At 46.1% G+C, this 25092-nt stretch overlaps 1 protein-coding gene across 10 annotated transcripts in view; it reads left to right on the top strand.

Moving 5' to 3' along the window:
* The window catches only part of BMAL1 (basic helix-loop-helix ARNT like 1), a 100434-nt gene extending 75891 nt beyond the window's left edge, over positions 1-24543 (top strand). For 6 of the 10 annotated variants that reach the window (XM_057749417.1, XM_057749414.1, XM_057749416.1 and 3 more), the window contains 11 exons: positions 4140-4232; positions 5358-5475; positions 7919-8068; positions 10849-11095; positions 12237-12343; positions 13714-13864; positions 14646-14734; positions 16281-16389; positions 18835-18928; positions 23042-23144; positions 23888-24543. In XM_057749417.1, coding sequence (XP_057605400.1) covers positions 4140-4232; positions 5358-5475; positions 7919-8068; positions 10849-11095; positions 12237-12343; positions 13714-13864; positions 14646-14734; positions 16281-16389; positions 18835-18928; positions 23042-23144; positions 23888-24048 — 1422 coding nt within the window. In that variant the 3' untranslated portion in view covers positions 24049-24543. Of the gene's footprint in view, positions 1-4139; positions 4233-5357; positions 5476-7918; positions 8069-10848; positions 11096-12236; positions 12344-13713; positions 13865-14645; positions 14735-16280; positions 16390-18834; positions 18929-23041; positions 23145-23887 lie in introns of those variants that run through there. The other 4 variants (XM_057749421.1, XM_057749423.1, XM_057749422.1 and 1 more) reach the window with 2 other exon arrangements.
* Positions 24544-25092: the final 549 nt, after the last annotated feature.

Here is a 25092-nt window from a genome sequence, read left to right as displayed (position 1 = left end):
CTCCCAACAGCCAGGGCCAACCTCGCTCTTCTAAGCAGAAGTTTGCAAAGCCCCGCATAGAGGGTAGTCCAGCTGATTTTTGTATCTTCACTACCCATTTTCAGCTACCCTGGCTTCAGGCCCTCTGTAAGCCTGGCCTGCCTGCCCACTCCAATAATCTCTCTCCATCCCCTCGTGGCATGTTGTATTAACTGCAAGGAAGAGATGACGTGATGAATAAACGGGGCTTTGTTTCTCCAGCGTAGCCAGTCCTGGGTAGGCGCTGAGGGGCTGGTGTGGAGTTCGGTGAGGTCAGCAGGAACCAGTCCCTTTCTGTCTTCTCACACAACCTTGCTGAGCTAGCCTGCAGCTCGTTTCCTCATTGGCGTGAGATGGCTGTGCCAGCTGTCAGCAGCCCGCAGCCCATCAGCCAGAAAAAGGGCAGAGGAGGGTCCAGGCCAGCAGTCCTTTGCATCAGGGAAGGATACACCTTCCTGGAAGCCCAAGAGTAGACTTCAGCTTATCCAGAAAATGTCACCTAGTCCTCCGTAGCTGCAAGGCAGCTTGCGGAACAAGCGTCAAGGTTTTCCATCCTCCATGGTGGAAGCAGGCACGAGAGGAGGGAGTTGGGAACAGCAGTTGCCACACACGCTTTCCAGAGCCACGTCCGTTTGCTAGATTTCCCTCCAGAAGTGGCTGCCACAACCCAGTATGGAACTTCACCTGTGGTCTCATTGGCCTGGGGTTGAGTGGGGCTGGCGCCTCCCTTGCAGTAGGAGCTGTCTTCTTAGTGCCACCTCTGGGGCAGCTCTGATAGCACCCGTCCCCAGCTCGCTTGTATGTGAGTTATTGGTAGGCCAGGTTTTTTTCCATCATGTGTAGGTGCAGTTCATTTTTTTGAACTTCTCTTTTATCTCTGTCAAAATCTATGTATTGGATAGTCCCACATTCCAGCTTGTCTTTAGCCATCCTTCAAAGCTTCATGTGATTTGTAGATTGGATAGGCACGCCTTCTGTCTTCCATTTTTATTCGTTCACTAATTCAGTGAACATTTTAGTACTTACTGGTTATGCGTGGCACTGTCCCACGAACATCCAATCACTGATAAACACGTTAGGGTCAGACTAAGGCTTCCCAGCAAGTTAGTGATGGTCATTTGGGTACCTCTCAAAGCATACTTGGAATACCCAACTCTGCCCTCAACTCTCCATCCTTTTCATAAAGATGTCCTTGTTCTCAGGGAGGACTTGCTGGAGTTAAAATATAAACTATACCTGCAGCCTCTCCAGAGAAACCACCAGGGCCGGCTTCATGGGCAGGCAACCTATGCAGTCACACAGGGCCTGGCACTTGGTTTAATGCTCTGCTGTCACCATCTTGAAAATCGTCCCTGCATTTTCATTTTGTACTGGGCCCTGCAGATTATGTAGCTGGTCCTAATTGCCGTACTGATATTTTGGTGTTTTTAAAGAAAAAAATATATGTGTGTGTGTATATAAAACAAGCTCCTTTTGTAATGACAAGTACTGAATAATTGTTGCTGCTTGTCTAAATGATTTCCTATTAGATGCCCACACTTGTCAGGGTCTGGAAGAAGGGTTTTAATACTATCCAAGCACACAATCGGCTGTACGGTATTAGCTACATCACTGTTGCTTTTACACTTGCTTCCAACATTCTGGGCTTGAAATAAAGATACTGTACTATTGTACTCTATACAGCACTGTGCAGTGAAGTACACAGAAGCATAACCACTTGTAGAAGATTCACACACGTGACAACATATGCCAGACACGTGAACCAACTTACATGATTGGACATGCGAATGCATGTTCACGTGTTTGAAAGTTCGCCAACTTGAAGGTTCATATGTAAGGGACTTACTGTAATTTTATTTCATTTTAAAACCAAATTAATAGTAAAAAATAAAACCTCTTCAAATTAAAAACCAAAAAAAAAAAAAATACTATCCAAGCTAAATACTTCATCTTGGGCTTGTCTTTTCTGTTCTTCTCTCTCGTATGGTGGTGGGTAGTCTGTCTTCCCTGATGGAACTTTTCTCGCTCTCTGGCCCATCTCAGTGACTGTGAGGTCCTGTCTAATTCCATGCCACTTCCAGGTGCCCAGCTCCTGGGAATTTGCTTCAACAGACAGCAGGGTCCACTCAGGTGATGTCTGAACAGTTTGGCAGCAGGAACGGGGCTTCCACTTTTCCTCAGCAGTGCAAATCTGACTAATTGCTTTCTTTACTAAGTGCTTTCAAAATATCTTTAATAACCATGTGTCAAGGAGCAGTGAACCTGATGGGTTTATAGTGTCTGAATCCTCTACGTCCCAAGTTTTGAAAATAGGGCCGCTGCTTGGGCTCCGTGTCATCCATTAACTTAACACCGTCCCCCCTGAGGGCGAGCCTGCCCTGGTCTTCCTGGGCCCCGTAGTGCTCTTGTTCTCGTCCCTCTGCTCTCTGGCTGTCCCCTCAGCCCTGGCGCCTTCACCTGCTGGTGTTTACCTGCCCAAGTAAAGCGGAGTCGGAATGTTTTGTGCCTCCCCTACACTGACCGTATTCACCAGCCTCTGGAACCTTCTCTCCCTCCCCTGGATGTGTTGAAATCCACTTTGCTCATGTCACCAGTGCGGGCCTGGCCCTGCCCAGCATTTCTTCCAGGATGTCACGGGCACTTTCTTCCCAGGCACCTTTTGTGCCACATCACTTCATTAATGAAAAGCCTCAAAATACTCACTTCTCTTGTTAGATATCAGATTGTCTGCAAGGCAAGCGAGGAAGTTATTAATACCTTCTTTTTTGACAGAATGAGGCTTCCAGCAGATGGTGCTTGGGAAGTCGCCTCCCCCTCACTGTCATCCCTTGCCCCTGGGCCAGCTCAGGGCTAACTCAGGAAAGGATCATCCCCAGCTTCCTTCTGGCAGGGCGGCCTGCCAGGCCCCCTCATGGCAATAGAGAGTCTGTTCCCCTCTTACTCACTTCTTTTATCGCAGCACAAGTGCTTGTACCATTCTGTTACCTACCAGCACATGAATTCATTTCCTAGTTCTTTGAATTAAACTGCATCCCAGAGGCCCTTTTGTGGAAAAGGGAGTAGGTTCTCTAGATCCTTCCAAAGAACAGACTGCAGACCAGCGAATAACACAAGATAACGACACACTGTGATTTGAACCATGGTAGCCGAGTGTAGAGCAAGTGCAGGGCAGAGCAGGGAGCACCCTCCCCAGCACCCGGGAGGTCCGTGCAGGACGTGAGTGGTTGCCCATCTGGAAAGTCATGGATACGATTCAGTCACACATGCACAAAACATCCTGAGCTCTCAGGTAGCGTGACTTTGGTATTTATCTGCTTCAGTCGATCCGACAAATACTGTCCCATCTCTGCACCTATCTTTATTGGCGCTTTGGATTTTTACCTGTATGGAAGGTGAAGAAAAGGTAAAAAGAATGTCAAGGGAAATTTTTGCTTTGTTTTTCCTGCCTCATTTAGGATACAGACAGCCCAGCCCTGGCTGGGTCAAGAGATAATGCTTGAGAGCAGCAGTTCTCAACCCTGTGTACATTAGAATCACTTTCAGGGGGGTAAGGGGGGGACAGGGAGGGGGGAAAATCATACCAGTGATCCAGCCCCGTTCCAGACCATCAGCTTAAAAAAACAAAAGCAAACCCCACTTCAAATGTTGAGAGCCACTGCTTCCGAGAGCTCCCTGAAAGTGGAGGTGTTCATGTTGAGGACAGATGGCAGCTGCAGTATTGGAGAGGGGGTTCTGACCCTAAAGTTTCCGTCCGGTCTCAGATTCTGTGATATTACAGCACTGTTATACTTACAGCAATGAAATGGACTTCCCTGGACCTTCATGCAATCAAAGGGAAATTATTGAGCTGAGTTCTGCTTTGAAACAAAACTTACCCTAATTGGCCTTTCCCCTGTCACCATTAGATGATACATGTGTATATATCTGCCTTGGAGAGAATCTTATTATTCTCAGAAGGCATTTGTTCTAAGCCTCCTGTTCTCAGGATACCTGTGAAACTGTCAATGACTGCAGTCCTGTGCTTTGGGTACTTAGAAAACAAGTCCTTATTTGCTGTCAGAGTGATTATAAATCATGTGTCCTAAAGTGTGATAAATTGATTATCCATTTCTCCTGATTAGGCAGCAGATGGATTTTTGTTTGTCGTAGGATGTGACCGAGGGAAGATCCTCTTTGTGTCAGAGTCTGTCTTCAAGATCCTCAACTACAGCCAGGTACTGCCTCTGTTCCTGTTGGTGGTGGGCAGCCTCACAGCAGCCAGAAAGGTCACCCCACTGCTCAGAATGATGATAGTAGACAAGTGACATGTGACATGCTTATATTATTCCCCTACCCCATCCTTCTTCTGGAAAATTCTTAACACAGAAATAAATATAAACTTTAAAAATTCCTTTCATGTGTTTTCCCCCATTGGGAAGTTTGACCTCATCAACATGATAACTTTCTGACTGCTGCAAGATAAATATCCCACAGTGTAAGGGGGGCGGGGACAAGGGGCTGTCCGACAAGGAAGACAGGTAGGCAGACAGTACAATACGAGGAATAAGAAAAATGGGAATCCACCCATACCGTGTTTACGATGATGTGTCACTTATTAGCTCTGTTGAACCTCAGCTTCCTCTAAAAAATGATTGTAATAATTCGTATGTTCTGTGGTTGTTTGTAGGATCATGTAAAATAACCATTTATAAAAGGTTTTAGAACTGAGCTTTTCACCTGCTTTGTCTCTAGAGTTTTTACTCGTTTTTTCATTCATTCACTCATTCATGTGCTGGTATTTGCATGGAAACTTGGTAAAGCAGAAGAATTGCAGAATCAAAATGACATTTATATAAATTAGAATTAATGTAAATTTAATGTTTCCAAAGTGTTTTGCTCTTTTTAGTCTTAGAGCAAAGTTACAGAGGAACTTATTTATATCTCTGCTAACAATTAGGCTAGTGAGGCGTGTAGTATGACACAGCTTAAGAACAGAGGTTTAATGGAGCTAGAGTCAGAGCCCACACCATACATTCCTCCCTCTGAGGTCTTAGCAGGGAATTGGTAGGCATCAGAAATAAATGAGAAGGAATACCTACTGAAAGACTTCTGCCATAGAGGAGCGTGAACGATTTATGTGGTTGAGCCCTTTTTCCTTCATGTCACATCAAAATCACCCTGCCGGTGCCTCATTCACTGTGTCTATATCTAGGCAAAGTGACTGGACGTGTGTACGTGTTAACATATGACATATGTGAAATTCTCACGCTTAAAAATGCAGCGTAAAGGCAAAGCCCTGGTGGGTTCATTTATGTTCCACATGCCATTGACTTGTCCTTTTTCATCATACATTCCCACAGAATGATCTGATTGGTCAGAGTTTATTTGACTACCTGCATCCTAAAGATATTGCCAAAGTCAAGGAGCAGCTCTCCTCCTCCGACACTGCACCTCGGGAGCGGCTCATAGATGCAAAAAGTGAGTTCGGGAGCTGCTGAGGCTCCCAGATGGCTGAGCGCTGGGCGGAGCAGCGTGTGCTGGCCTCCGCCGCTGGGTTCCTACGTCGCTGCCCTTTATCTGGGTCACAGGTGCTGTCTTTGGCTAAATGGAATTCTTTATATTACTTTATGTTCGTTTCTCTTTGATTTTACATAAGGAAGAAGAGAATTCAGTGTCCAAACTTGTGAGAGGAAAGTTTAACTTGATTCTTCCTGATTTTTAGTCCTTTTTTTTTTTTTAAGAATCTAGAAATTCCAACTTGTATGTTCCTGAGTTAAAAAGGGTCACATCAGTTTGATTTGTTCCCCTCACCAGAATCACCTCTAGGTATCTGAGTTGCACTCGTGCAGCCTCATAAGATGAAAGTAAGAAAACTTCAAGTATAAACATGACATTTCTTTGACCAGAGTGTTCCTCATTAGATGGCCCCCGCCCTCGCCTCCCTGCTTCCTTCTTGCAGCAGTGGGGCAGCCACCCATGCCCTCCCCCAGCTTCCTGCTCCTGCACCCGCTCCCTGCCTCCTGTGTGAAGCCCCAGGAACTGTCTTCTCCTTCAGTCCCATGGGGCTGTGCACCTCAGCAGTTGAGAGCATGGACTCTGGAGTCACATGCAGGGCTTGTAGCTTGGCTCCACCATTTACTAGCTGTGTGACCTTGAACAAGTTACTTAACCTCTCTGTGCCTCAGCTTCCTTATCTGCACAACATGACCTATTTCATTGGGTTGTTGTGAGGATTTAATATGCTAATACCGAAGTACATAGTTTCCAGCATGTAGTGAACACAATGTGGTATTCACCTTGGCCCAGTGCTGCCGTAGCCTGACTAGTTTCCTGCTTCCAGGCTCTCCAGTATAATCTCCAGAAGGAAATAACCACCAGGGGGGTCTCCTTTAAGTCTTGCTTTTCACCGTGGCGCTCATCCTGTTCCTATAAGTACAATGTAGTCCCTGTTACCTGTTGCCCTTTATGGTCTGGTCCTGCAATTTTTTTAGTGACCTCAGGAGAAAAAGAGCCTCTAAGCCTCTTACTGCGTAGTCAGGGAGACAAGGAGACAGCACCATGCAGAGCGGGTGCAGCCATAGATGTGGTACCAGGCATGAGGAACGACGATTAGTTCTCATGTGGGCGTGGGCACAGGCATCACGGAGTAGGTGACAACTCCAGGTGGGTTTGAAAAGATGAATTAATGTTTGCCAAGTGATGAAGGGAGGAAAGGAGCAGAGGAAACGATTTGTGGACAGGTGCAGAAGGGTGGTGCTGTGGCCTGCTGGTGCCGCGGGAGCAAAACGTGCAGGGGACGGGGAGGGCTGAACCATGAAGACCTTTTCATCTGTGGGGACACAGTGAAGGGCTCTGAACCAGGTGGGGTGGGCTCGGACTGGCATTCAGGAAGGATCACTGAGGCAGCATTTCGGGAGGTAGGTTGGAGCAGGGAGACCCAGGAGGAGCCCTGGAGAGTAGCCACTCCTCTGATGCTTGCAGCTGTGGTGGGCAGTGGGGTGCTCTCTACCCCCAGACATGACCTGCAGCCCCGGCTTCCGCGCTGACAAGTAGCCCATGTTTCTGTCAGGATCATAGTCATGCTTTCTCTCCAGACACTCTAATTCAGTTGGTCTGGAACCGTAAGTCAAACCGCAAATATGAGTCACATATATGGTTTTAAATTTTCTGGTAGCTACGTTTAAAAAAGTGAAAATAAATGCAAAACTAACTTTAATACTATATTTTATTTAACACTAAATCCAAAATGAGGTCTTTTACTGTTTTTTTTTTTTTTTGGTACTAAGTCTTTGAAATCCTGTGTGTATTCACACGTCCAGCACACCTCCAATTTCACATTCTCAATAGCTGCGTGTAGCTAGTGGCTACCTCACCAGGCAGCACAGATCTAGAATGGGATCCAACAACCTACAGGTTGATAAAGCATCCAAGGGTTCTGGCATCCAGCCAGGGTTGAGAACTTAAGGCAGTCCTGCTGCCTCCTTTCCATTCCAGTGTCCAGATCTTGCCTGTCCTCCAAGTCCCAGCCCATGTGCTTCCTCTGCTGGGAAACACTGACTGTTTCTGCCATTTATTTGGCACTGATCACTCATACATAACGCTGTGTTATCATTAATCTTTTCATGGTGAACTTCCGTTTCCATTCCCCTTCCCAGCCGTCCGCTCCTGCCGGACAGGAACCCTGTGCGTATTTCTGTATTCCCTGGAGCACCTAGTCTGTTTGTCAGTAGCTGCCTTCCGGGTTGACAGCACCCCCTCCGTATGGCATCTGTTAAGGCCCAGACTGAAGAGAAGTGTTATTATCATGTCATTGTTACAGAACAGTGAGGCAGAAAAGGAAAGACTTTCTTCAAGGGCACACTCCCCCTCCTGACAGACAACACTACCCTCAGTTTATCACATTTTGTGTATTGATTTGCAGCTGGACTTCCAGTTAAAACAGATATAACCCCTGGGCCATCTCGATTATGTTCTGGAGCACGGCGTTCTTTCTTCTGTAGGATGAAGTGTAACAGGCCTTCAGTAAAGGTTGAAGACAAGGATTTCCCCTCCACCTGCTCAAAGAAAAAAGGTAACCACTTCACAGTTCTTTAAGTTCTGTCACAGGTGGAGTGCTCAGCAGGGTGTGGGCTCAAGAGCGGCAGGTGCCAGGACTGCAGCCAGGACCCCACTAGCCCGCTTCCGTGAGGGCCGTTGGGACGCAGGGGAGAGTTGGAAAGCCCTGATGGTGTCACGATGACAGAGATTCGTGGGAAGGCTTCCTCTGTTTAAATCCTGTTTGTTTTAATGTGGTTGGGAAAGCATACTCTCAGTCACAGTCCCCTGCTTCCTTAGGACCCACCAGCCCACCAGAGTTATTCTGAGTTCACCAGTGCCTGCCGGTGGCTAAGTGCGTGAACACGTCATTGTTCTTCCATTGTGAAGTGTTTCTTCTCATCTTTCTGTGCTGTCCCGCTCCGCGCTTTCTTCCAGGTTCCTTTTGTTGGTTCCTCCCTCTTCTGTCCCCAGCCGTCTTCTCTTAGTAGATATATGCACGATCCATAGGTAATGTCATCCGCCCCCTTAGCTTTCAATGACATTGATACGCCAGGAACTTCCAAGTTCATACTTCTAGCCTACGCTTCTCTTTTGAACTCCAGATTTGTAAAGTAACTGCTTGTTTAATCGACCTGCGTGGACATGTCAAGGGTGTCTCAACTGTGACTATGTGGAAGTAACCACCTGGGCTTCCCCTCGAAGGTGAAGGGTACCACCACCCACCTAGTTGTGTGTGCTGGAAGCCCAGGGGCACCTCACCCCGTTTCCCTCCCTCCTGATCCTGCTTGGTTATAAAGTCTTGCTGCCATGAAGAAGTTATCTTGCCCCTGCAGAAGTTATCTGAAGGATGTTTTCCCAGCTCCACGTTTACTGCTATCACTAGATCAAGGCTACCCTGGATCTCACAGGTCTGGTGAAGTAGGCTCCTCACACTTTACAGCCCTTCACGTGGCCAGAGTAACCTTTCTAAAAGCAAATCTTGGGATGTCCCTGGTAGTCCAGTGGCTAAGATGCTGTGCTTCCATTGCAGAGGGTGCGGGTTTGATCCCCGACCAGGGAATGAAGACCCCATATGCCACATGGTGCGGCCAAACACAGAAGAAAAAAGAAAAAAAAAAAGCAAATCTTTGTATCAGCCCCCTGTTTCAGACCCTTCAATGGTTCCCGTTGCTCTTGAAGAAAAGTTTAAAATCCTTAATGTGACTGTGCATCCCCTTCCCTTGACACTACTCTGTACGTTTGAGCCATGACCTCCTTTCGATGCCTCCAAACCCTTTCTACCCAAAGTCTCCATGTGTGCCGTCACCTCTGACGGGAACGCCCGCCTCTCACCACCAGCTCCCTTCCCTGGCTCACTCCAGCTCATCCTTTAGCGTGGACCTCAGTGTCTGTCACTCACTCCCTCAGGCTGCCTTATGTCTGCCTGTAGCACCCTGCAGGTTTTCCTTCTAAGAGTTGCTTACAGTTGCAGTTATGTAGTTGAGTGATTATAAAGTTCTCTCTCCCCCCATTAGTCTGTAAATTCCACAAAGGCGTGTCTGATTTGTTTTCCACCCTTTCCCGGTAACTAGCACAGACCCAATGCTTGGTAAACACTCCGTAAGAATGTGTTTAGTGTTGAAATCCACACCTAATGTGTCCCAAAGTGAAATCTTTTCTCCTTTTCCTCTAAAACATACTCTGTATTCTCTCCCCTGAGTCAACAGATTGTACCAATAACCACTCAATCTGAAAAGTTTGGAGTCATCTTTAGAGTAAGTCCCCTACATACTTACTTAAAGTTGTGAACGTTCAAAGATGCGAACATGCCCCCGTATGCCAGCTATTATACTGTACTGCTGTACTTTTCAAGGTACTGTACTGTAAGATTAAAAATGTTTTCTTTACCTTCTGTGTTTGTTTTTTACGTACTACTTGTGTAAAAAGTATTATAAACCTATTACAGTACAGTACTATATAGCCAATTGTGTTAGTTGGGTACCTAGGTTAACCTTGTTGGACCTTCGAACAAATCAGACTTATGAACAGAGTCTCAGAACAGAACTCGTTTGTATGTCAGGGAATTACTATATTTTCTTTTCTCATACCAAACATTTTGATGCTCATACCAAATCTCAGCAGTGCTAGCTCAGGAATTTCTCCTGTGCCCTTCCCAGCCCCTCCTCATCTTCACAGCACCGCCATAGCACAGTCCTCAGCATCTCTTGCTGTATTACTGTCTTTCTTCTGGTTTTTACTGTCTTCCTGTTCACCTATCACTCTGCTCCTAGAGCATCCAAATCACCATGTGATTTTGCCGTTTCCCCAGTGAAATACCTTTGGAAGCTCTCCGTTTCCTATCCGAAAAAGGTTAACACGTTTGTGAACAAATAATCCCAGGCTCTGACAATATGCTCCCAACCTGTCTTTCCAACTCTACCCCCAACGCCTCCCTTTTCACTTCAACCAAACAACTGTTTGCTGTTTCCTGTACAGGATACCCCTCTACACCTTTGTACGTTCTCGACCTTTACACATTCTGGTCCCTTACCCAGTGCTCATTCTTCTGAGCAGCCTTCCTCTCCCCAGGGAGATTTAGCTACTCCTTCCTTGGTGTATGTGATGCCCTTTTGGTATAACTGGCTCTACAAAGCATATATGACACTGAATGATACCTGTGTTTTCTGTCTTCTCTCTCACTAGATGCTCCTTCTGGACAGTAAGGCTTTGATTTTTATATTTTGACTCCCTACCCACATCTCAGGTCGCCATAGGCTGCCTCTGCCTCCAGGCCCCAAAGCTGCACTAACATTAACCATGGACTTTGCTTTCCAGCGGATCGAAAAAGCTTCTGCACAATCCACAGCACAGGCTATTTGAAAAGTTGGCCGCCCACAAAGATGGGGCTGGACGAAGACAACGAACCAGACAACGAGGGGTGTAATCTCAGCTGCCTTGTCGCCATCGGACGACTGCACTCTCACGTGGTTCCACAACCGGCGAATGGGGAAATCAGGGTGAAATCTATGGAATATGTCTCTCGGCACGCGATAGATGGGAAGTTTGTTTTTGTAGACCAGAGGTAAGAGTCTGCACGTTACCCTTGAACTGTGATGGTAGAGGATTTTCAACCCTGAGTAAAGCAGAGGAGACTGGGCCATCAGCTGGCGTTCTTAGGGACAGAGAGAAGGACGTGATGGGGGTATCTGCTGAAAAATGAGACCCAGTGGGTTATCATCATAAATACAGAGATTTTCTCCATGACATTCGTTGGCATGTAGAGACAGTGACATGGGGTGGTTTGATGTCCGTGGCTGAAAGGGAAATAGCAGGCATAGCATGCTATCTGAACCCATGGACTGTTCCAAGACCATCAATTACTGTGATTGGAATTCTAGCATGTGGGACTCAGAAAAGTTTATCTAGTCCTTAGCTGTCAATACAGTAGTCATCTGCTGTAGTAACCCCATATGGCGATTTAATTTTAATTTAATGAATTGAGATTAAATTAAATTTACAATTTGATTCCTCGGGCTCACTAGCCACATTTCAAGTACTTTGTAGCCATATGTGGCTAATGGTACCCATGCAGAACATTTCTATCTTTGCAGAAAGTTCTTCTGAACAACACTGCTCTAGTCCTGTTTCATTTTTTTATGGGTGATGAACTGAGGCTCAGCCTGAAGACCAGCCTCCTCCAGGATTCACTCCCAGATGTCCCCAAATTTCCACTGCTCTCTGCTGCCTCCTTAAGAGTATTCACAGGCTAGTAGTTTTTCTGGCTACTAGAAATAGTCACTAAATGCTGGAAAAGGAGGCAACCACTTCTCAAGGTCCTTGTGAGCCCCGCTGCTGGAGCTTCTGGTGTTTGGTCATCCTGATAAAAAGCAGGTGAAGCTTTTGGAGAAGCTTTGCCCTGGAGTTTCGAGTTCTACCACACTTTTATGTAACACAGTTACTTCTTTTAAACCTCCTAAAATTTGATGTCTTGTGCTAACAGCCCCTTGGAAAGGATTCTTTGCTTTCTTTCCCTCTGTTTTTGTAGCCCTGATTAAAGTCCGCTTCATGAGAAAAAAACAAAACCCATGTAATAAGCCCTCTGAATTCCACCCAGCTTTGACCTTGTTTTCATTCGCTGTAACGGGATTCCTCCATTGCAGAGATGCTGTTAATCATCTGAATGGCTTTTTCTTTTTCTTCTTTTTTTTTAAATTCCCTTTTAGGGCAACAGCTATTTTGGCATATTTACCACAAGAACTTCTAGGCACATCATGTTATGAATATTTTCACCAAGATGACATAGGACATCTCGCAGAATGTCATAGGCAAGGTAAGCTGGGCTGTACAACCGGTCTTAAGTTCAAAGTGTCCGCCTGCTTCTAGATGAGTCCGTACAACCTTTCAGAGGAATCTGCCTCCGTGATGCGGGAGTCAGCCAGCCCAGGAGTCTTCAGGCCAAAACACCTGTGAAGAGAGGGGGCTGCTGCTTCCTGCAGGCCCCATCTGTCCCCTGACAGATAACCCCCACCCCAACCTCCTGGCCAATTTCTATACATAGGCCAGGGCAGTTTCTAGACGACATCTCTTGTTCAAAGGAGTTACCTGGACTCTGTAAAGATTTTGTATGGTCCAAACAGATCTAATTCTTTTCCACAAAACCCTGCATCGCCTCCTGCATTTCCCTCTTGGTTAATGGCGTGGCCACATATGTAGCCTCCTGAGATAGAAACCAACATCAGCTCCCTCCTTTACGTTTTCCTCCATCAGAACTGTTCATTCACCTCAGAAATGCATTTCCAAAGAGGCCCCTTCCTGCCACCTCTATTGCCAAGACCCTGGGGACTCCTAACAGGCTTCCCTGCTTGCGTCTGTCTCCGTTGCTATCCCATTTATGCTCTGATAGATCAAGCCTGATAATGTCACTTCCGTGCTTAAAACCTCCTGCCTTTAGACTCAAGCCCAATCACCCTTGACAGGCGTTCAAGACCCTCCACCTCCTGGCCCTGACCCCCCTCCCCAGCTCTACCTGCCACCCCCATCCCTGCCTGCAGAGGCCTGTGCTCCAGCCACACTGACCAGGTCACCGTCCCCTGCCCCGCCAGGCCCTGCCACCCCTCGGGCAGTGCTGGCTTCTTCCCTCCCTCCTTTTGGCAAACTTGTATTCGTCCCCCAAGACCCGGACCTCTTCTGCATAGCTGTCCCTCATTCCTCTCTTGAGGGCAGGAGTTGCATCCTGTCTCCTCTTTTATCTCCAGTGCCTGGCACATGAAAGATGCTTGTTACATGTTTGTTACGTGAAAGAATGAGGCTTCCATAGGTGAGTGACCTCTTTGAATCCAGATGTCGTAAATATTCTGTACTGCCCTCAGGCCTTGTGATGGGGAAATAACATGGCCCCTGTGGACAGTGCCTTCTCCTTGTTTGGTGTTTACTTCATGGCTGATTCCAGTTAGATGTCTAGAGTGCACTCAGCTATTCCTGGAGCCCTCATTTCATACACTCTGAAGAACAGTGACAGGTTCACAAGCGAATTGGAAGGCTCAGAATCAGACTCTCAGAAAGCACCTGTACTCTGAAGTGCCAGCTCTCATGGCTTATGAGAGAGGGATGGCCTTGGAGCCTGAGCGCACTTAGGATTTGGTGAGTTTAATGCATTGGTCTGAGGAAACAATAGTGTTCATGGTTTCTTTACATTTTCAGTTTTACAGACAAGAGAGAAGATTACAACTAATTGCTATAAGTTTAAAATCAAAGATGGTTCTTTCATCACACTGCGGAGTCGTTGGTTCAGTTTCATGAACCCTTGGACCAAGGAAGTAGAATACATTGTCTCCACCAACACCGTTGTTTTGTAAGTGTTTTTCCTATATCAGAAGCTTTACAGAGAAATACCTTGGGCCCCTTACCTGGGAAAGGGGGTACAGGCGACAGCCAGTATCACATCTTTTACTGCCATCGTGCTAATAACCTGTGAAGCCTCGGGACTGGCAGAAGCCAAAGGTGGTTAACAAAAGACAAGCTTCAGTTCTCGTGCCACTCAGGCCCCCGGCTGGTGGAATTGCGCCGGGAGACAGCAACGTTTCCTTCCCCATAAAGCAGTCAGCCTCTGAGTTCTGCAGCCTGGCATCCACCGATATCACTATGGACGGAAGGTTGATAATCTTTGAAAGGCTCTCCAGGCCAGTGGCCTGAGCACCGGCAGCTGGAATGCCACCTCAGAGGCTGTCACCTGCTGGGTGAGCTGGGAAAGGAAGGCCCTCCTCTTGGGCATGCTTCCCACATCGCCTTCCCCGTGGTGATGTCCAACCCCCCCACCTGTAGGTAGATCTGATTGAGGGGCAGGGACCGACAGGAGAGGAGGCCCAGTAGTGGCGGCATGGGCTGCTGCGGTCACCGCCTCCACGGGACCATGCCCCACGTGCACTGGGAAGGCCAGGCAGGCAGTGAGGCCAGAGGCCAGGAGGCTGTCCATCGTGTCCTCAGACAGCGAGGAGACCTATTGAGCCACTCAGACACTTCATTTTCTGGCCTGTCCAGGTCCAGAGTGGACACCGGACACCTTGGCCAAGGTGAAAGGTGCACAGCTCTGAGCAGGCCTGACTCATGTTTCCTTGTTGCTGGGATGTTCACAGAGCCAACGTCCTGGAAGGCGGGGGCCCCAGCTTCCCACAGCTCGCAGCGTCCCCCCGCAGCACGGACAGCATGCTGCCCTCTGGAGAAGGTAACTGTGTGCGCCCGGGGCACCAGGGCTTGCCTGGGAGCAGCTGCTCGTGGCCACCATCCCCTACTCCCCAGGGTTTGGGGTCCCCGGCCGCCATGTTCTGTGGGACAAGGGAGGCCGCGAGGGGATGATCACTGAGGACGCTGTCGTCTCACTTTTCTCTGTGGAGCCTGGAACGCCGGGAACTTGGTTTTGCCTTTCGTGAGGCTGCCTGGACCCTGGTAGCCCTTGAAACGGCCAGCTCCTTGCTCCTTGCGCTTTCCTCCCTCGGTGTTCCCCCGTGGCTGTGCAGGGACATGCTCTTTGGTCACGGCCACTGGCTCCTGCGGTGGGAGGAGGGTGTCTGTCAGCACCGGGGTGTGTGCTGTCCCCGGTGGGGCCCCTCCCCCCGCTCGGCCTTGGCAGCTGCTCTCTGCACCTGGCTCCTCCTTCCTCGGCCTGCCTCTGCGCGCATGGCTTCAGTCCCCACCTCTCCATCGATGAGTCCTACATCCGGTTTCACTCCTGAGCTCCAGATCTGTCTCTCCAGCTGCCTCCTGGACGTAGCCACCTGGGGTCCTTTCAAAGGCACCTGTGACTCAGCACATCCAAATCGGTTCTCTGCACCACCCGCCATCCCCACCCTGGTCTGGTTGGTTAAGCCACAAACCGTGACTCCTACCTCTCTCCCATTATATCAGAACACAAAATCCTGTCCCTTCTATCTTTAAACCTCTCCATCTGTTGCCTGGATTATTGCAGATAACTTCCCAACTCTAGTCTCCCTCTCCCTCCTCTGCGCCCCCATCCTCCACTACAGTTCATTCTCCCGTGAGCTTCCTAATAACCCAAATCTAAGTCTGTGCGTTTTCGGCGTCAAGTCCTTTGGTGCTCCCTGTGGTTACTTGGTTCAAATCTGTGAGTGTGGCGTCCGAGGCCCTCCATGGTCTGACAGGCACCTGCTTCTCAGTTTCACCTGTCACTCCTCCATCACCATTCATGAGTTTCTTGGAGTCGTCTCCCAAGTTGAGTCCTGCCTCAGTGCTCTCGCATGCACTGGTTGCTGTGCCTGGAATGCTTTCCCGTCCTTACCTCTCTGCCAGCCTAATTTATGTTCCTCTCTTAAGACTCCGCTCAGAGCTCATCTCTTCCAGGGAGTTGCACCTGGCCCTGGACGCCTTGGGTGCCTCTTGCTGACCTGTCAAACTTATCACAGTTTGCTCCAGCCATTGTTTATCTTGTGTGTCTCTCTATTAGACTGTGAGCTCCTTGAGGGCAGGGATGCCAGCTTATCTCTGTGACCCTGGCATGCAGCACAGTGATTTTTGGTAAACAGATGTTGAGTGCATGAGGAATTAGAAGCTTTTATCAACACCTCCGGTCCTGAAAGGAAACTTGAGCTTTTTCCTGCTGGAATGCCTTTTCCTGACGAGCTATAGCTCTCATGTCCCTCAGGGCACAACCCTAAGGTTGATCTTCAAGTGGATAATGGGATGGACTGGTTTTCCCAGTAATAGCATTTCTCGCTGGTTTTCCCCTTTCCCACTCTCAGATTCCTTTGTTGTAGGTGGCCCAAGGAGGACGCACCCCACTGTTCCAGGGATTCCAGGGGGAACCAGGGCTGGGGCAGGAAAAATAGGTCGAATGATTGCTGAGGAAATCATGGAAATCCACAGGCAAGTAACACCTAGTTGTTCCCTTAAACCAGTGTTCTCAACCCCGGGGCATTTTGCCCCCCGAGGGGTGTTTTGTTGATGTCCGGAGACGTTTTTGGTTGTCACAACTGAGTGGGAATTTGCTGCAAAACGTCCAGTGGATGGAGAGCAGGGATTGTGCTTGCTGAACATTCTACAAGTGCGCAGGACAGCCCTCCCAGCCCCTGACTCCTGAGAAAGAATTCTTCAGTTTAAAACGTCCACCGTGTTGAGACCGAGAAATCCAGCCTTTAAATAAATAAGCTAAACCCAAAGAGGCCAGAGCTAAAGGAAGCTCTGGGAGGCTCAACTTTCTCATTACTTTGCATATGACCCAAGGAGCTTCCGAGTGGATAGACGAATGCTAGCATTACAGGACTGCAGGCGCAGAGCCGGGCACGGCCGTCACTGGGCCTTCACAAAACATTAGCTTCTTCCAGTCAGAAAGCTGCCTAGGATTGGTCCTAGAGACCAAGCAAATCAGCTAGTAATAGAAGCTCCCGTGGGTGAGGCTTCTTTTTCCTACGAAAGAGAAGCAGCTGTGAAGCAGTTTGTGCAAGTCTGAGTCCTGGGCCTCTGCTTAGGAGATTCATTTAACTTCTTGGACTCTATTGACTTAAGCCATAAAACCGAGGCAATATCTATCTCCCTCAAATTGCTCTAGGATTGCGAGAGAACTGAAGAAAGTTCCTAGAACTGACATGTAGTGTCATGTACTGAGAGAAACTGACATGTAGTGAGTGCTCAAAAATTGTTAATGAAATCTAAGTCTTTAAGGGCAGTCATTGAGAGGGAAACAGCAATTGTAAGTCCATCTGAATGTGGGCAATGGAGAGGGTGGTACCCAGGTCCTTAGGAGTGCAAACTTCATGGAACATAATCATAGGATCCCTGCTGCCACCGGATTGATTCTGGAGAACTGGAGGCTGGCCTTGTTTTCTGATTGGCCACAGAGGGGCTCTTATCCAGTGGGTTAGCACAGTTCTGTTCCAACCCTTCAGGAATGACAGCTGTGGCTGCCTGCATCTACTTCAGGAAGGAGACGGGGTGGTGTGCAGTGATGATCTGGTGCGGTGCGGACCAGCCACTGCACACCCTGTGCTTTGCTTGAGATCCAAGAACAGTATAAAACAGCCCTTGAACTCAAAGATCTTACTGTCTTTGCGAAGCCTATTTTCTTTATGATAAAAGAAAAAAATGGAGAGTGCATGGCCTGAAGCAAGCAAGGGAGGAAGGGTCTGAACTTGGCCTCAGCTGGGTTTTGTGGTGAGTGTGGGTGTTCCTTCTAGAAAAGATAGGCACACGCTGGAGTGCGTAGCGACGAAAAGGCAATTCCAAGATAGGGAACCTGAGGAAATAGTGGCTCCAGTAGATGTAGGTGGGGAAAAGTGGGGGGACATCCAACAACTGTTCAATAAGCAATTGGTCATCACCCGTGTGGGTGAAGAACACCTGGTATATAGCGTTGTCCTGCCTTTGAGAAGCTTATGATCCAGGAGAGAGAGAGAGCTTGTTTACTCACGAATTACAGAACTAGGAAGTGCAGGCCAAGAGCCAAAAGACTGCTGGGCATTGGAGGGGTCCCTGGGTGACCCAGAAGCTGCAGTCATCCATGTTAGGTGCTAAGAGCCTGGTGATCACACAGCTGTCACTCAAGTTTCCCTGAACTCAGGTCATAGCTTTCCTGAGGTCCTTGCAGCTTGACAGGAGTTTATGTGCGTTTATGGTTCTAAGTCTTTCCCTCTGAAAACCTCCTATGCTGAGAAATAAGCTGGCTGACAAGGGCTTGGACCCATTTTCCAGCACCTGTTGCCTTAGAAAATGGTGACGATGACGGCTGCTACTGCAAGGCTGCTTTCGAGGCGTGGCTGGCCTACCCCGGCACCCTCCATTTCCTGAATGTCCACTAGCTAAGCAGGGTTGGTAGGCTGGAGGATAAGTCACTTGTTGTGGATTCTAGTTCATGGTATCAAAAATAGAGGTTGGACTTCTGAAGTTCCACCAACGCTGAGATCTGGATTCTGTGAGGAAATAAAACTGGAAATTCACAAACGGAAATCCAAACCCTAATCCAAGGGCTTTGTCAGTGAGAAGCTTGCCTCCAGGATCTGCCTCCTCGATTAGGTGCCTATGGGATAAATACAGCTTATCACCTGTAAATAGTTTTACTGGAACACAGCTATATCCATTCACTTGCACATCGTCTATGGCTGCTTTCAAGCTACAGTGGCAGAGTTCAGTAGTTGTGAGGAGAGACCATATGGCCTACAGAGACTGAAATAATTCCTCTCTAGCCCTTTACAGAAAGTTTGCCAGTCCCTATTCTAGATCTTCATCCTCCTCCTCACCCCCATCCCTCAACAAAGCACACACACTCCACTGAAAAAAAGGAAAGGCAATGTAACTAATTCCTCTTCTCTCTGACAGGATAAGAGGGTCATCGCCTTCCAGCTGTGGCTCCAGCCCATTGAACATCACAAGTACACCTCCCCCTGATGCCTCTTCTCCAGGAGGCAAGAAGGTAGGGCTGATGACTCTTAGACTAAGGCCCTTCTTCACCTAGAGAGCTCTTGCCCAAGTTCTGAAATATTGGAAGTGGGAGTATATAATTATAATTGTGGTTGCTGAATTAGGTAGGACCGTTTTCCCCTCCTTGAGGTAAATGCCTCTGTGTTAGGTGAGGTACAAAGCATAGTGGTGGAGCTAGGGAGGCTTGCTGACATCCGTAGGGGATTTATCCCATGTGAGTGGGGGAAGGCAGAAAGAGATCATTCTAAGGATTGGGGCGCTATCAGGGTGGAATTCAAGAGCTCCTGTGAGGGAAGGATTAGTGAGTACCTAAAACTATCTAGTTCCCTGCCAGGAGTTTTCACGGGAGAAAATATCATTGGTGTCTAGTGCAGGCTCTGGAAACAGTGATACCACCAGCAGTGCTTTGGGAGGCAAGTCATGCCTTTGTAGTTGCAGAACACTCAGGGATCTGCCTGGGTTTCCTGTGATGGGACAGCATTGAGTACAAGTAGTTTATCCGTCGCCAGCCCTCATGAAGAACTGGCCAGAAGACTACATTACAGATCATCTGTTTTCATCTTTGGTGCTGATGAGAGAGAATTTACAAGCCTAGGCCAATGTTAATTGTAAATCATAAACCTACTTATAGTGTCTGATAACATAAATTAGGGTAACCCAAAGGCCAGCATCTCGGGACACGAAGTCTTCCTTCCCCTATCTCCCAAACCATACACACAGAGAAAGAATATTAGTAAGTTACACAGATTGGACTCCTAGGGTACAAACTGTATCAAAAGCAGGACACGGGTGTTCAAACTGGGCTCCTCAGAGGCTCAGGTTACCGGGAGCTGTGGTGCTGCCAGGCGGGATGGGGGTGAGGAGCAGGTGGTGAGGAAGATAAGGTCAGTAAAGCTGCCCTGCTTCTTCCAGGGCAGCTTTACTTCTGATATATGAATCTTGTGTAAAAGTGTTTATTTGAAAAAAGGTTTTGCTTCCCCCAGAAGGTTTGAGAACCAATAAAGTAATGGGTAAGAGCACCGTTGGAAGACAGACCTGGGTTTGAAGCCTAGTTTTGCCATGTGCTGGCTATGTGGCCCTGTACCATTTTTTAAGCCCTAGATTTCTCTATAATGGGGCTAATATAGGTTAGGGCAGCCAGCATCTTTGCATATGAAGTCCTATTATGAGAGAATATGCGTGAAAGTGCCTGGCCGTTGGTAATGACTCAGAAGATAGTATCGATAGATGAAGTCTGGGCTGGGCACCGAGTGCCCCCACCCCCCACCCCCGCCGCAGGCTGAGCTCTTAGCTCTGTTCTGTTACACGGCTGCATCCTTCCTCTGTACTGGATCCACCATCTCCTTAGCTCGGTATCCTCTTCTCTGCGTCTCAATTCAACTTTTAGGCACTTGACTTCCTGGTATTACCAAGAATCCCACCACTCTATTTTGGAAGGTTATCACTCCAGTTCAGTGCTTATATATTACTCAGGGAACTTTCATATACAATCTCTCATCTTATCCTCACAACCTCATACGTGACAAAATCCAGGCTACCAAATATTACGCGACTACCCCAGAATTTAATAAGTATGGCCCCAAACTAAATCCAGGTCTTTTGACTTCTGATTCTTTTCACACCAACAACTGCCAGAGATCTAAAAGTATACTACTCTACATCACAAAGCCCCAAGTATTTTTGAGGCATTTATGGAAAATGTTTCCTTTGGGCTTACGAAAGTGGGTCTGAGAAGAAATTCTGAATGTATTCTGAGTCATTAGCAGCAGGACTTATAAGAAGGGCATCTAAACAGGATCGGGTTAAAAATGACGGCATTAAATAGTATACCAATGCCACAACAGTAGAGGTGGCCCCAGGCTTCCAACCCTTCCCAGTCACTTTCAAATTTGGCAGGTCCAGAAATGAGCCATTTAGCCTGCCAGTTTTAATTAGGGTCAAGCGAAATATAATAAAAAGGGGAGGCTTAGTGAGCCTCATAGGTTCCAGGAGTCTGGACATCCAGAGCTACTGAGGCAGGGTCAGATAAAGCAGCAGTTCCCTAAATGTCATCTGTGGTCTTTCAGGGGGGTGGGAGAGGGGGGATCTTTTCAGGGGTCTGCATGCTCAAAGGTATTTTCATAATAACGCTAAAGAAGCTTTTTCTCACTGTGTTGATATGTGAACTGACAGCGCAAAAGCAATGTTGGGTAAAACTGCTGGTGCTTTTACAAAAATCAAGCCTGTGGCACCGAACTGTACTGATAGTCGCTGTATTTCACCACCATATACTCACAATAAAATAAAAATAATAAATTTAAAAGGCAGTTTCATTTAAGAATGTCCTTAATAAAGCAGTAATTTTATAAAATCCTTGAGTAAATCTTTTTAATACTGTTACAAAATGGGAAGTGTGCTTAAAGTGCTTGTGCTGCACAAGAAGTATGATGGCTGTCTTAAGGAAAAGCACTTGTGCAACTGTTTAAGTTATGAAGTAAACCAATCACCTTTTTCATAGGATACCATTTTTATTATTGTAAACTATGGTTTTTCAGACTTGGGTATGTAGTGTCCATTTTCTTAAATGAATGAACCTGCGACTTCACGGAAAACAACTGACAGTGATAAAATTTTAGCTTTCAAGCAAAAATTAGAATTTTGGGGAAAACTTGTGACTGCTACTTTGGGCTCGACTGCTTCCCAAAACTTAAGATATGTCTGATATAAGTAACGCTAACAATGGCAATGTTCTGATGTTGTACAATGAAGTGTGTCAATACTGGGAAGATCTGCATACCTCAAGTGAACCAGTATTTGCCAAATGACCAATGTAGGATATTTCAAAATCATGCAAAGGTAAAAGAGATCCATCCTAAATGCCAAAATATACCAGTGGATTTCAACATAACAAAGTGTCAAAATTTCATTGGTATGGTTTCAAATTCCACACTGCAAATAATCTTTAAGAAACTTCCACTTGTTGAGTTTTGATGTGATATCAAAGAATACCATGATTATTTGAAAAGGCTATGAAAATACACCTCCCTTTTCCAACTGCCTATCTATGAGAGGCCAGATTTCCTTCAGATACATACTTCAAATGACATATCTAAACAGACTGAATAGAGAAGCAAATGAGAATCCAGTTAACTTCCGTTAAGCCAGACATTTGATTTGCAAAAAATGTAAAAGGACACTTCTGACTTTTTGTTATTTTGGAAAATAGTTCTTTTTCATTAAAATGCTATTCATGTTAATGTGTAATAGGTTTATTATATTTTTTAATGTATTAGCTTTAACTTCATATATAGTAAATATTGATAAATATAGTCTATATAAACAAAAGTTCTTTGGTGTCCTCAATAACTTTTAGAGTGTAAAGTCCTTTTGACAGTCTTCAAAAAGTTGAACTGGGGAGATAAAGTTGTAATGCCATCTGCTGGCAAGGCCTGAAATCACTGCCTCTCCTGAAATCCTAGCTGCTACCAAACTGTTTCCTCACCTACATCTCAAAGGTGCTTTTCTATGCGACTCAGTCACAGGGGTGAAATTGAGGGGAGACAGAAATAGAGTTCTGCTACAGAGGAGTGGTAATAATACTTCTCAGTAGCCTCTCTTGAGAATTTAAACCACTGGTTACTAATGTCACCTGTGGTATAACTAGTGATGATTTACTTCTAGTGTTTTGTTTTTCATTTGTGACTCCTCAGAGCAGTGTTTCTTCACAGTATAACAACCCTTTATTCTTCAGCAACACCTGTTGCTATGAGAAGTTTTACTCCCTTACAGGGGGCCTGCCCAGCTGGGCTCACTGAGGTTTAGTCCTTGGCCTTAAACATGTGAATGACATGATCCAAGTAATGAATGCTCTAGGGATTTTAGTCAGCCTTTAAATGGCCTGTGTGGGCTGAATCCAGTAAGGAGAGGAGAATAGTCTGGGGAAGGTTTTTTCCTTACTGTGACCATTCCTAACAGCCCCTGATGTGAAATCATCCGATAAGAAACTGAAGCCATTTGAAGCTTTTTCTCCCCACCTTCCTCTTTTCAACATGATTCATTTTCTTGGTGACACTGCATAAAATACTGATTGAAACTGTTGATGTGAAAACTTCACTTTTTTTTGTAGATTTTAAATGGAGGGACTCCAGACATTCCTTCCAGTGGCCTACTACCAGGGCAGGCTCAGGAGAACCCAGGTTATCCATATTCTGATAGCTCTTCTATTCTTGGTAAGTAGCATTATTATTCATTTCCGCTACAATAAGCTTGCAAAAAAATATCTGGTATAAAGTCAGTTTTAAGAACTGAATGTACAGAACAAATCAGTTCTAGGTAAACTTGAAAAGAACAAAGTAAAGGTTTAAAATTTGTCTTTACTTCTAAGTTCAGTCTAATGGTTGGGTTTTGGTGGGGGGTCCAGGTTTGTCCCTGGAACTCAAGAGGTGGCTACAGTGGCCTGGACACGGGCTTTCTCCCAACGTGTGGAACACGATCTCTTCAGAAGGAGAGCTGATGGAGGTTCAGATAAAGCCTAAATGGGTGATCAATAAGCATTTGAGGGTATTAAAAGTCATTAAGCAGTGAAGAGTTTTTCTCTCACCCCAGCCATCTTTTTCTCTACTTATCTTTCTAGATCTTTTTTCCCTAATCTCTCTCTTCCTATATTTTTCCTTCCGTACCTCCCTCCTTGTAACTGGTTGTATCAGAATATTAAAATGAGGTCAACTCATACTTTTAATCTTTATTGAACTTTAAGTACTTTCTTCTTTACAAGTTGGATCTTCCCTCTGAAAAACACCAGTGTTAAAACATATATATATGGCAATGCACCCTCAAAAAAGCAGCCTCTCTCATCCTTCTCACCCTGCGTAGTTAAGTATAACTTTCTTATTAAAAGTGTGCTTGGGAATTGCTTACTAAAGTTAAACATGCTTTGGTATTATCACTGACCAGTCTTTACCTCCTCCCACAGGTGAGAACCCTCACATAGGCATAGATATGATAGACAACGATCAAGGCTCAAGTAGTCCCAGTAATGATGAAGCAGCAATGGCTGTCATAATGAGCCTCTTGGAAGCAGATGCTGGGCTTGGTGGTCCTGTTGACTTTAGCGACCTGCCATGGCCGCTGTAAACATTACATGTTGCTTTGGCGACAGCTACAGTATCAAAGTGCATTACTGATGGAGTTATACTGTCTGTGAAGCTTACTGGATAAGGAGAGAACAGCTTTTATGTACTGTCTTCATAAAAGCCATCTCAGAGCCATTGATACAAGTCAATCTTACTATGTGTAACTTCAAGACAAAGTGGAACTAAGCCTGCTCCAGTGTTTCCTCATCATTGATTATTGGGCTAGCTGTGGATAGCTTGCATTAATTGTATATTTTGGATTCTGTTTGTGTTGAATTTTTTAATCATTGTGCACAGAAGCATCATTGGTAGCTTTTATATGCAAATGGTCATTTCAGATGTATGGTGTTTTTACACTACAAAGAAGTTCCCCATGTGGATATTTCTTATACTAATTGTATCATAAAACTGTTTATTCTTCCTTGTAAGAATCCTTTACTATAAATATGGGTTAAAGTATAATGTATTAGTTAAATATTTTTAATAAATGTTTCCCTTGTTCTATAAATACTGTTCACATTTCAAATAATTAGAAAAAAATCCTACAGGGAAAAAAAAATGCTACAGGGCTGGATCATCGATTTTCCATGGCGGGTGTTTAAGGACGATCCACACCAAAAACATTTCGTGTTTTTCTGGCCTTCGTAACAATTCTAGGACATACATAATTTCCCTGTTACTAGTTCAGCTGTACTGCAATTTTAGTTTCTGTGTTTAAGCAGTAACATCTTTGTTCTCACAAACTGTCTTCTCTAATACAACTCCTCTCTCTACTACTACTCACAGTTGTATGGCTTCAAACACTGTGACCCTGAGTCCAAAGCACCTAAATACTTCTGATTTCTTCTTGAGTTGGACCACAGAATATTAAAAAACACACCAAAAACATTTGCACAAACAATTTGCTAGGCAGAACAGCACAATATAACGGAGAAAGCACTGAACTAGTATCAGAATTTGGCTCTGAAACTTAAGGTACGACCTAGTAAACGTATTTCATCCTTCATATCAGGTTGGACTAGCAAGTATACCCTTTTCAGCTCTA

This window comes from Hippopotamus amphibius, chromosome 9 (assembly GCF_030028045.1).
Source record: "Hippopotamus amphibius kiboko isolate mHipAmp2 chromosome 9, mHipAmp2.hap2, whole genome shotgun sequence".
Lineage (NCBI taxonomy): Eukaryota > Metazoa > Chordata > Mammalia > Artiodactyla > Hippopotamidae > Hippopotamus > Hippopotamus amphibius.
Note: the sequence above shows the minus strand (reverse complement) of the source record. Positions and strands in the feature narration are given on the sequence as shown.